Source organism: Dermacentor andersoni, chromosome 5 (assembly GCF_023375885.2).
Source record: "Dermacentor andersoni chromosome 5, qqDerAnde1_hic_scaffold, whole genome shotgun sequence".
NCBI classification, from domain to species: Eukaryota; Metazoa; Arthropoda; class Arachnida; order Ixodida; family Ixodidae; genus Dermacentor; species Dermacentor andersoni.
In genome coordinates, this window is record NC_092818.1 from 194,761,606 (window position 1) to 194,774,162 (window position 12,557).

General features: G+C 50.1%; 1 protein-coding gene across 1 annotated transcript in view; it reads left to right on the forward strand.

The window, feature by feature from the left end:
• The first annotated feature begins 6,724 nt into the window (after positions 1-6,724).
• Positions 6,725-12,557, forward strand: part of Fas1 (fasciclin 1 Fas1 domain-containing) — a 69,803-nt gene continuing 63,970 nt past the window's right edge. Inside the window, exon 1 of the mRNA XM_050179533.3 lies at positions 6,725-6,906. Within this exon, the coding sequence (XP_050035490.1) occupies positions 6,793-6,906 (114 nt within the window). The 5' untranslated portion in view covers positions 6,725-6,792. The remainder of the gene's footprint in view (positions 6,907-12,557) is intronic.

Genomic DNA, 12,557 nt, shown 5'->3' on the forward strand with positions numbered 1-12,557 from the left:
ATTTGTTGATGCAGCCCAATACTCCCATGGCACACGATTTGTGGCCATCGCCACACGCGATGGAGTCCTACACCACGCCTGTAGTGGCATTACCCCCACTGCCGAGACGGCTGAAGAAGTGGCCATCGCCCTGGCCACTTTAGATCCCACCTGTCACACCATAGTGTGTGACTCTCGCTCAGCCGTTACTAACTTCAGCAAAGGCCGTATTTCTCCCCAATCTCTTCGCATCCTCTGCCAGGCACCACACTCTAAAGACAGCATAATCTCCCTAACATGGATCCCGGCCCATGCGGGCCCTGTCCACCCACACCTCCCCAATCTCAACGAGGTCACCCACTTCATTGCGCGAGGCCTAGTCAACCGCGCCGGAGTCACTGGAGATGAGTTGGACACCAGGAACAATCTGACAACTTATAACGATCTCGTTAAGGCCTTTTACCTCAGTCGCCGAAACTTCCCCCCGCCTCACCCAAAGTTCAGCCGGGCGCAGGCTACCACCCTGCGTCTACTACAAACAAACACGTACCTTTCACCCGCCCGCCTCCACCTTATATTTCCAGACGTGTACACTACCCCCAACTGCCGGTGCTGTGGAATGCGCTTCCGGCTACGCTTCCGCATATACTATGGGAGTGCCCAGCACAGTACACACAGACTAACACCACAACTCTCTCGTCGAGGTTGCATGAGGCTCTGCGGAGCTCCGCCCTCGACGACCAAACCTGGGCGACCCAGCACGCCCGCGAGGCGGCGGCGAGGCAAGCCCTCGACGTCCCTTCGTGGGAGGCTTAGGCCCGGTCATCATAAAGTGCTGGTTCTACAATAAAAGTTTATTCCTCCTCCCTCCTGTGGTATCTCAGCGGAATATCAAGTGTCTAGCTGATGAAAGCAGATATTTAGTATAGAATATGTAATCTAGATGGTTGATGGCGCGCGCGCACGCACGCACGCACGCGCGCACACGCGCACACGCGCACACACACACACACACACACGCACACACACACACACACGCAAACACACACACACACACACACAAAACCCGCCGTGGTTGCTCAGTGGCTATGGTGTTGGACTGCTGAGCACGAGGTCGCGGGATCGAATCCCGGCCACGGCGGCCGCATTTCGGTGAGGGCGAAATGCGAAAACACCCGTGTGCTTAGATTTAGGTGCACGTTAAAGAACCCCAGGTGGTCGAAATCTCCGGAGTCCTCCACTACGGCGTGCCTCATAATCAGAAAGTGGTTTTGGCACGTAAAACCCCATAATTTAATTAATTTAACACACACACACTCACACGCACATTCTTGATGACAGAAAGAGAGTGAGTAACTGTTTGAGAAGCCAGCCTGTTGAATTGATTACAGAAAAAAAAGTCTGAACAATGAAGCTTATGTAAGGAACAGCTTACTTATGACATCTTAATAAATAAATAAATAAATAAATAAACCGGCGCATCTTAGCCAAAACACCGCCAAAACACCGTATGAACGTAAACTTAAGCTCTTTGCCGGTCGGGTACCAGTAGTCAACAGTCATCGACACATCGGTCTTCGGCACGCAGATTTCAACGTTCACACCAGACTCCACTTTGTTGTCGTAGTGACAGGCACAAACAAAACAGAGAGAGGGAGTCACGTTCGTTTATGGTTCGTCGAAAACAGGACCATGCGTCGCAGCTGTGATCGCGTGTCACTCTGCACGCTCTGACGCTCGCAGGAAGGATATCGCGTATACCAAGAGACACAGTGCGTAGCGCTATACCGTGGGAACGCGTCAAGTCACGTGATGTGCGAAGCGCCACCACAATGGGGACGTTCATGATTCGTTGCTTCGTAGCCAGTACATTCAGCTTAACAGCTCGCTGCTGACATTTGAGGTTAACAGCAATAGTAGACACCGAGAACAAACTTTGTGACGTCAGTATTTATTGTTTGCAAGGTAAACCTCAAGAGATACGCGAAATATTTTACCCTAACCTAAACTCAGGTGAATGCGGCACTAAGTAAAGGTAGTGTAAGTCATCTTATTGCCACCAGTTTTCGATGAAAATTAATATTATTTGTGTTATACCATTGTATCATCCCCAACGGCGGAGATCGCCCATGAAGACTACACTTCATACGCTACGAGATGACGCTGCAATCCAGGAGAAAAATATGCAGCTCCGATAAACATGTTGGAATCAATGTGAAGCTTCACATTGTTCACAAGATGTAACCTCACAAAACATTTGTTTATCCACCCCAAAGGCCGCGACTCTCGTGCAATTTTGCGATAGCAATTATATGGTCACTTCAGGCGAATTTTTGTTGTCGCCATTGCCGTGATGTTCCAAATAGAGTACAAGTGCGAGAAGAATTAGCGATCCGCGCAGCGTATATGCCGCGGTTGCGTGGGCAAGCGTACGAGGGTGAGGATAGGAGGATGGTGGCTTGATGCGCGCCGTCTGCCAGCGTGCCCAGTGTTGGAGGTCACGGGTGCGGACGCGTGCACGCGTTTACTTTCCCCGGCCGTGGCTGCGCATGACTGTCCACGCGACTGAGCGCGTACGCAGCACTCGCGCCCTGTGTTGACGGTCATCTGCGGCGGCTGCCAGGGCTTCACGTGCGCCGACTTCTCACACAAGGAGTTTTGGAGGTCGCGTATTATGAGTTTTGTAAACGCCGAAGGGTTGAAAGGGCCAGCCTTCGCTTTTGGACGAGCTCCCACTCCTCGTCATACTAGCGTTGCGACTGTGAGTGCTCGCGGGCACAGAATACGCCGAAATGCAAACACCAAATGAAGCGGATGCATAGCTTATTTAGAGACCTTTCAAGGACGAAGACAATGTATGCAGCTTGTCTATTGAGGAGTGTAAATGACGTGTATGAACACAGAAGTACCACACATATGTCCAGCTACATTTAAGTAATACCTGCCTCTAGTGTCATAATGGCACATGCCCTTCCTGAAGAAATGGACAAAAATGCGTACTCTATAGTCCAGTGGCACATACCGAATGGCAAAATGAAACAAAAGCAAGTGGGTCAAAGCACACGTTGAATATATTGCACTATTCAGTTAAGGGGTTCATATGCTTTAGATATGTTTTATGTAGGAATTTATTTCTTTATTACGGAGAAAGCAGATACTTTTACAGCCACGAGTTTGTCGGCCAATATACAGCGATTATACTGTAAGCCCATTTACTGGTACTTGCATTCGGCGCACATTTAACCTTCGTGTATCCCCCAAGACGATGATGATGGTCATGATGATGCTAGCAGTACAAACGCTATTTTTTACCTCGTGAACGGTAGTCAATGTGCATTTTATATTTTCCTCTATGTTCACATTATCTGTACGTGCTTGTGTCCCTATTGTAATCTGATAACAAACTCCCTATCGTTCATATAGGTGAGGTTCCAAGGAGATGGGAAGAAAGCACAAGAATTATCCGTTAGTAAATTACAATACCTAGGCAGTTCAAGTGGGTAAGTGTTGGACTCATAACGGCGGGTATAATCGGATGAATCTACGCATAACGCCTTAATCTGAATGGGAACTAGTCATTGAAGAGAGAACATGTCCTTCAATTCGACATTTCCGGTGATTTTCTTAGCACACAGTAGTAATTATGGATAGAAGGTTAAGCCAACTGCTTCATTAACGTCTACTTGGTTCTACACTTTGTATTCTGCAGATGTGCACGGACTGAGCTTACATTGTAACTGACTTCGGTCAGAGTGTTATCATACTTTGTGACCAGGGCCACCATTCAGAAAACTCTAATGTAGGAGAGCCTTCTGATTCATCGGCTCGCGAGCATCCGCCACTCACGTTAGCCGATCGGCGTCATAGCCAGGCGATTGATCCCCATGATGGCTAATCACGAATATAACTGCTGTAAGATAAATATTGCGAGTGCTAAACCTCAATTGTTACAGCCAGCACTGTGCGCTTCGATATATTAAATGCTATCTTGACTCGAATATTTTCGACGCTCCGCGAAGCCACGTGGATCCGATGGAAGCTATCCTTCGTAAGCGCCGTCTCATCTCTCGTTTACGGAACGCTGAATAGACTGGGGCAATTGAGCAATTCCTTGGCTGCCTCGCCCGAAGAGGGGCGAGCGTTTCTTTGTCCGCGCCCGTGGGCATTGAACTTGTTGAATAGGTACGGGACGCCTGGCAACCCTGGTTGCGCACTGTGCGAGCACACGAGGCCCGGAAGGCGCGCTCGCTCCGCCCGCCGTCGACACCCCTGGACAACTGGTCCGGCATTTCCCCTCTCTTTTTGACGCTGCCGCCTTGCAAAGCCTGGATCTTCTTTTACACTGACCGAATGCAAAGAATAAACAAAAAGAGTGGCGTGCTACTACCTATAATTTATCGCGGTATATGCGTGCCGCTGCTCTTAGTCGCTTTAGTTGCACACAGAGGCAGCGGCGTTCCCCTGTTCTCGCAAATGGGTCATCGGGCAATCAAGACATGCGCATCTGCCCGTCTGCATAGTAAAAGGAAATACAGAGGCGACGCCCTTTCCAGCATTACCTCTGTTAAAGACACTTAAGGTGGAGTCATTTTTGGAATAAGCAAGTGAGATGACAGCCCCATTCGCGGATTCCAGCAACAACACTCCGGCCGCATACGATGTCTGACTACTCCGAACTGGAACAATTATTTACTGTAACCTGTAGCGGGTCAAACCAAGGCATCTGATACAACTGTGAAGGTACATGCAGACTGGAGATTGATTGCGGTTATAGAGAAAAAAGAACGTCAGCTGGCATGAAGCCAGATATCATACACAGGCTCCCAAAGGGCATTCGATCTCTTGCTACGGAATCTTCTATAATTATAGGTGCGCCCGACCTTGTCGTTTGTTTCTTTACAGTTTAGGAAGGCACTCTTAATATTAAGAGTAACCAATGTTATCATTTTTAGTGATTATTTAAGGGATAAATACACTCAAGCTCAACAAAATGCTCGCTGTATACTCTATCGGTCTTCCCACGATGGTTCTCGTGCTGTACCACTGACAAAGGTGTTACAAGTTTCATGCCTTCTGGAGAGAAGGCGCGCACATAGTTAGTGATTGGTATTTCACACACCTTGTCATGACTGAATTTAGTGAAACAAAGTAATAAGATCGTCATCAAAATTATAGCAGGAAAGTATTTCTTATAGCACAGCTGGGCGGTCCAAGAGCGACAGGATCACATGCAAATTTACATGACCCTACCTTCCTGTTGCACGCATTGCTCAGACATACGAAATTCATTAGATTAATTATTGCTCAACGCAGGACTAGAGTCGCTCAGTCGCAGCGCTCACGATGGTAGACGTCTGGATTAGAATGATGACACGATCTTGTGCAGTGGGCAGTGTAGAAATGGTGGTTGTGGAGAGTCCTAGAAGGCTGTGTGCTGTGAGCGTACTTTTTGATCGGGTTGTCATCTTCAAAAAATATGAACCGGAGATTCCACATTCTGACAGGTTAACATACATCAATACCAACTAGCTCAAGTTCTGACGCTAGTACATGCTTTCATTCGAGGTGCCCCATCACCCACCAATATATTCCAGTCCGCGCGTTACTCACAAGCACACTGATACTGCTCTATTATGAAATAAATGTAAACTCTGCCCTCCCTGCCAACTGACACGGCTAATAGGCGACCAACAAATTCATGGGAAACTTATTCTGTGGGCTGCAATTATATTATCAATGCTGAAAGTCGGCGCTTCGGCAAAATGTGGCGCCAATTTCGACGCTCACGTTTCTCCGCCGTCTCCCTCTGCCGTGCTGCCAATCAGTGCGAAACCCGAGTCCCGCCAGTGGTAAGCGCTGTTGGCACACCTGGCCGCGCACGCAGATCAATTATCGTTGAAAAACTCTTCGCTCGCACCGCCACTCGAACTCGCAGATGCGCAGTCGGGCGCGCAGTCGGCCATGCACTCGCGACTTTCGCCGGAACACAGCGGGGGGATTCTCGCTGTCGCGAGTACCTTTTACACGGCGGGTCTCGCCGCCTGCATGAAACTTGCGTACAGTAGCCGGTCACAACGTACAGTGGCTGTGAAGACGTCTCGCACCACCGGCTCGAAGCCCGCTATAAGCGGCCGGGGTCCTTATAAAAGCTAATCCATTATGCATTTGCCCCAGCTCGCAGAGCCAGGGGAGGAGGCCGGTACCGTCGTGAAGCGGAGTTGCTGCGTCTGAAGGGTGTCTCGACGCGCGCGATGTTTAAGTGGGTCCAATGTAACCTTATTTTTGGTGGCGGTTGTTGTAAGACAACTTGAGAGACTTGCACGAACAGTTTCGTTGAGCGGCCAGGTGCCTTTAATGCGTGACACGTTCGCCCCTGTTTTTTGGTGCGATGGAGAGGAGGTCAGTGCCGATGCAAAGCGGAGTCCCTTTGCCCGATGAGTCTACAATACGCGGCCAGGTTTCCTGTAGGTGTGTCCATTGTAGTTTTGTTGCCGGTGGCTGTTCGTGGTGGTGGGAGGTCACACACCGGTGCGCGATGACGGTGCAGCAGCGGCAGCCGGTGGGCGCCGCCCAGAGCGTGGTCGAGCGGTCGGGCGCCCCGCGGTGGCTTTGTTGCGCGCGCGCGGGCAAAACCGGTGCTTGGCGGGGGGATGACGTCAGCTGGACGCCACAAACGCCTTCCCCCCCTCGTACCCCTTGGTCCCCCCTCCCTGCCTCCCCTCTCCAGCAGAGGCAGCGCCGCTCGCGGGGGAACAATGCGCTAGGCGTCGTCTCGGCCGGCGTCGTTCCGCGCTGTGTCCCCGTGCCACGATCATGATGACGCCGCCGATGGCCGTGTGCTCCGCGCTGCTCCTCGCCATCGTCGCCGCGCTTGGAGCGGCCGAGAACGTGCTGGATGCCATACGCAACGACGGCGAGCTGTCCTCGGTAAGTAGACCGGTTGCTTCGCGCGCCGTGGCAGTGCGCGCGCGCGACTAGTTTGGCGCCATGTTCTGTAGACCCCATGCATGGGCGAGCCGTCATGGCGCCGGTCGATCGAAACCGCCGCAGCGGCCCGTGCGCGCAGCCCGGCAGCGCCGCCCATTCCGGTCTTTCCATGCCGACCCGAACGAACGCTGTCGAGCCGGCCCGAGCGAGCGAGCCGTGAATGGGGCGCGCAATTGACCGCACAAAGGAGGAACCCTCTGCAGGGCCGGAAGAAGCGCTTCGGGTCGTCGGCTCCTTCGAGCAAAGCCGGCACGGACGCCGCCGTCACAGTGCGCGCGGACACACTCGCCCCATGGGGTGGGGTCGCGTCTTCGCCGGCAACGGCTTCCATCACCGTGGTCAGGCTGCTTATCCTGCACTTCCGGAAGCAGCGCGACATGTGGGGCAGGAACTAGTCCCTTGCAGTGCGGGGCGTGTGGGGTTCGTCCGCGCGCATCTACCGAGTCAGAATGCACAGCGTGCCGAAAGCCGAGGCGAATCTCCCAAAGATGCGCCGCCTGAAGACTCCTCCTTGGCGCACGAGACACGCCGCCGAAACGGACGTTGCGTGAAGCGGCCGCCACGGTAGCATTCGCCGTGGGGCGGGGCTACGAGCCCTTTCGCCGGAGAATCGCTCCGTGCGGTGCTAATCTCCGACCGTTGCGGATGCCCTCCACAAGCACTTCCACGGTAGCGTCTCGGATTTCAGCGTGACGCACGGGCGAGTCTTTATTCTCGGTGCTACAGCACGGGAACCGTCGCGGAGTTGCCGATAGAAAATGCGAAGCGGCGAGCGTTAATAGTTCAGCATGAAATGGACAGGCGTGCCCGTCTCTGCCAAAAAGAAAACTACAGGCAGCGTCTCGCAGGCATATACTGTTTCAAACGAGGATGACGCTGCAGAAAACTGTGAACGCTGACAAGCCGTTTAAGGCCGGATGAGTCACGATGTTGCGTATCCCCCACTAACGTGGTTCTCGAACCGTCATGGTGGAAGGGCGGTGCTGCTTGCATCGAAATTGGCTGCCTGTCGTCAGGAGCGGTCGTTTGTGTACCGGTAGTGCATCTCTTTTTCCTTATTTACAACGCTAAGCTCGTGCCTATGCATGCAAACAGGTTCTCGTGGAGCAGCACGTGCTTTCATTGACGCCGCATGTCTGCGGAAGTCTCTCACCCTCTCGACGCGTCGGTGTGTTGCCTGTTTGGGGCGCGTTTTTACACTACGGGATTTCTCTTTCTCATATTCGATTCTCGACAGACAGATGAGTCGTCGCTTGAGAACCTGATGCGTCACTCAAACGCCAACAGTGCTCCGTGGTTGGTCGCTCGCGAGTTCTGTTACGCACTGGCCGACCAGAAAAACTAGGCGAGGAAAGCGGGCATTCGGCGCTGGCAAACAGCGATGAGGAAATCGTCCGCGCAGTCACCTTCTTGGGAAAACCACTGTCGTTAGCCTTTCTCGCTCTCTCTCTTTTACCTTTTCCTTAAGGCAAATTTGGGTGCGCACAAGAATAGCATCGACGTCAATATTGAGAAACAGTCCATGTATGCCTATTTCCACAGATATCGGCAACGTGTTTTGTTTGTAAGCGGTATTTCTTTTAGGTCTCAGTGGCATAACATGGGATGCGTTTCACCATAACTGGAAGGTGGGCGTGGCATGATGTATGCTGCAATCAGTTACTCCGTCTTAATACACAGCAGTGTTAAGTTCTTGTCCATGCGCTGGTTTCATGCCAGTTTATTGACTGTTCCTAAAGTTTCAAGAGCTCTTACAATTTGTTTTTACAGGGCGTCCTGGTGCATTTTCGTTGGGAGGCAGAAGACTGTGCTTTGCCGTTGAGTACTTCAACCATAGCTGGCTTAGCTGTGGCCAATTCAGATACTTTCTTTTTACAGTCGTTCATTTTACGTATCGACATTAAACGTCTATAGCCAAGCCTCTAACACAGTATTAACTATAATTAATTACGAGGCACCGCAGAGTAACCGATTATAAAGCGCTATTAAAAGTAGCTTATAAATCGACTTTAAATCCTTTGGTTTACCGATTTCGTACACCAATACAGTGCCATTTTCGACACACAGTATTAATTATAAATTTCCTCCCAGTTTAGACGGATTCCTGTTCTTTGTTTTGTTGAGCTACTACAGCGTGGTGCTTTCTTCTAACTTATGTTTACATTTCGCGCCATGTGTCTTCTCGGTTCTTGTTGTGACCTACGCATATTAACTGTCCTTTTCAATTTCTTCACTTCAGTATAAATATAGTCACATAAATTTTCCAAAAAACTCTTGAAAGGTTTTTCGGAAGACGGAGCTGAGAAAATTTTCTGTACTCGGATTGTCTAAAAACATACGAAATGATAAGCTTTTCCTCGCACCTACCTCCCGCATAAGAAATGGAGCATTTCTTCTTTCCTTTTCATATCAATCAAAGGAAATAACAACAACACTGTGATTGCAGCCCACGCGTATAGTGATTGGTTTCAAACCTGTTCAGCGTTCCGATGTACCTCGCCTATTCAGTTAATTTGAGCTCTTGTTAGAGCCTTCTCTCCTTGAGTGTGTGAGCATTCATTATTAATTCGATTTTATTATGTTTAACGTTCGAGAGCGACACAGATGCTACGAGATCCGCCACAGTGGAGGACACTTTCGATTACGTGCGCCCACCGCCTGGTACTACACAGCGGCGTTTGTGCATTCCGCCCTCATCGGAACACGGACGCAGACGCCGGGAATCGAACCCGCTACGTCTTGCTCAGCAGCAGTACGCCATAGCCAATGACCAACCTCGGCTGGTCTCTATATATGAGTGCGTCTTCCACGCAGATTATAGTGTCCCGAGCGTGATTGACCTCTGTCGCTGGCATCACCGCAATTATAACTTCTCGCTCGGAGCATTGAACCCTTGTGTGCCGTGACACAACGCGGCTAAGGAATGAAACGCTTCTATCGATCCCCTTTAGCTTTCACCTACCCGCCGAACAGGTACACATCGATTCTGCTGTGACGTAACATCGTTGTGCAATTCATACCACAGCAACTGCGATTAGCCATGCCTCGTGGCAACGACGGACACTCAACGCGCGCGGCCGCCCCATCAGTGTCGGCGCAGGGCTTGCAACACCGTCCCTTCGCACGTGCGCTAGCGAGTCTCCGTGCGCTGCTTGCATTTGCAGCGAGCAACTGAACGACGGTATGGCGGCTCGAGGTGGCGCGCATTCGGCCCAAGGAGTCACGGAAATGGTTTTCAGATTGCTTTTAGTTGCAGCCTTCTCGAACTTGGCAGGCGTATAGAGGTTGCCTTGAAGGAAGCGTGTCGCCAGTGTATACTGGTACGACGTGACATTTCTATGCCCAAAGTAATGTGCAAACTCAAATCAACTGCCGCTCTTTTTGTTTTATTCTTGCGATTTTTCTTTCTCTCCTCACCGCTTTTGTATACATAGTAGGCAGACAACACCACTATTTTATGGCTTCAAATGAATTTTCGATTAAGAATGCCCTCTAAAGTTTCCCATCGAATAAGATAAGTTGGCAGGACTATATTGAAAATTTGCCCTCACGTATCAACCTTGTTTTAGAGAGCACCTCTTAGGCGCTCGTTCCTGTGGCAAAAGTCGGCGTCGGCGTAACCGAGCGAATGAGCACAACAGCGAAGGATGAAAGACACGAGCCGCGAACGGCGGAGACCAATGAGAGCAGCCCCTTCAGTGGCGTGCGCACGGGAAACTGGTGTCATGCGGACCCGCCCTACCGTTCCATGCGTACTCGTATCTGGTCTCAGCCGGAAAGCTCGTTTCGTATAGTACCGCCTGCGCGCGTCGGCTTTCGCCCACGCTTGTTTGATTAGCTTGGTTTAGTCTTGTTCGCGCTTGTTTCGATTGTCATGGTTTGCGATTGTTTTGCGATCTGATTGTATGCGCGACGGGAATTATGTAGTATACTTTCTGGAAGCGACGCGGCACCAGCGATTACACTGGAACCTTCGACGAGTCATCTATAAAAGCCGACGCGCTTAACCAGCAGATCAAATTTTCGACGATCGCCGACTCTGCTACGTGTCTCGCTCAGATTCTTTGCTTTATTATATCGCGAAATGAAAGCACGTATAGAGCTGCGCTCAAATTTCGCATTAGGGACTATCATAATCGTCGGTGAATTGTTTCGAGACAAGCCATTATTCAGAATGTGAAGTTGCTCAGAAATGGTTTGGAATAGTCGTAGTTTCCCAGCAGCGCGTAATCCTTCGTTCGCCTCGTTATCGCCTAACGTTACGGTTTCCTGCATTTTCTTTCATGTTCACGCCAGGGTTAATTATTGCCATGTTGTAAACTCTTTTATTTGTTGAAATATATTTATTGGGAAATTCCAGAGTTCAGTATAGAATAGCTTGCCTTGAAGAAGAGTTTTGGCGAGGTAGCTCGTTAGCGGTTACATTCGCGGACAAATTTCTGTGGCAATGAAGGGAAAGCTACGGAGGCAAAGTGCGCACAAGTGAGAGCGATTCTGAAAAGATCGAGTCCCGCACTCGCTGCCGCCTTAGTTTAAGATGAGGAAGAAAGAGCACAATATCCTTATTTACAACCGCTAAATAAGACAAAACACACCATTGAGTGCTGAAGTTGACTTATTTTGCGACTTTTCCCTTCCGCGTCCGGGCAAACGCGAAACCGTTGCACGCGGAAGCTGCGTCGATTCCAGCCTCTGTTCCGAGAAACCAAAAGCGCTGCCAAACGCTGCCGGACTACTTGGCGCAGTAACACATGTGCAGAAGCTCCGCCCCCTAGATTTTCTTTCATTTCCATCGAAAGTTGCGTGCGAGTGTAGTCTGGTCTTGAAAGTCGGAAATTAACAGTTGCTACATGCTAACGCCCGTTTAGGTTACCTTATTTTTTGTTACGCGCAGCAATAATGACAGAGACAGCCACGAAAGCTCGTAATGGCTCCTTAGTATACCAAGATGGCTATAACTTCCCATCTATGCCCGCAGCGTTCTGTACTATGCGTCTTACAGCTATCCTAACTTCGCGAAGCTATAGATCAGGCACTTAGTCGAGGTTGTTTTCTCTGTGGTTCTATAATTACTCAGGTTAGTGCAGAATTTCATTTTCTTGTCTGTGGTGGATTGTGGGTCCGTATTCCCAAAAAGCTCTCACGCTAGAATTGTTCGTAAGGCCAAATTTCAGTCTATGCTGATGATGTACATATCATTAACGAAGGCGGCCGGCCAATAGCAGAGAGCACTTACGAACAAAAAGCTTTGTTAATTCAACTCCTGATTAATGGATTCTGTCTTAACGTCTTGACATTTGGTTTTTAAACAGCCATGAATTCCTCCTGCCTGAATATAAAATGCACTCGCTCCGACACTTTATCAGCAATAATAAGCGATTTCATAGAGATGTTTAAAAGGATTATTTTGGACAGGAAGCGCATATATGTTATGAACGACTATGTGCTTTCTTCCTTTTGCCCTTGTACCGAGCATGTTTGTTTTGACATGGCTGTGGTAAATCTTGGCAGTCAATCCGCATAATTATACAAGTAGGGGGAGCCTCACGCCTGCAGCCTGTCTGGCGTAGGTGGGTAATGTGGTAATGTCG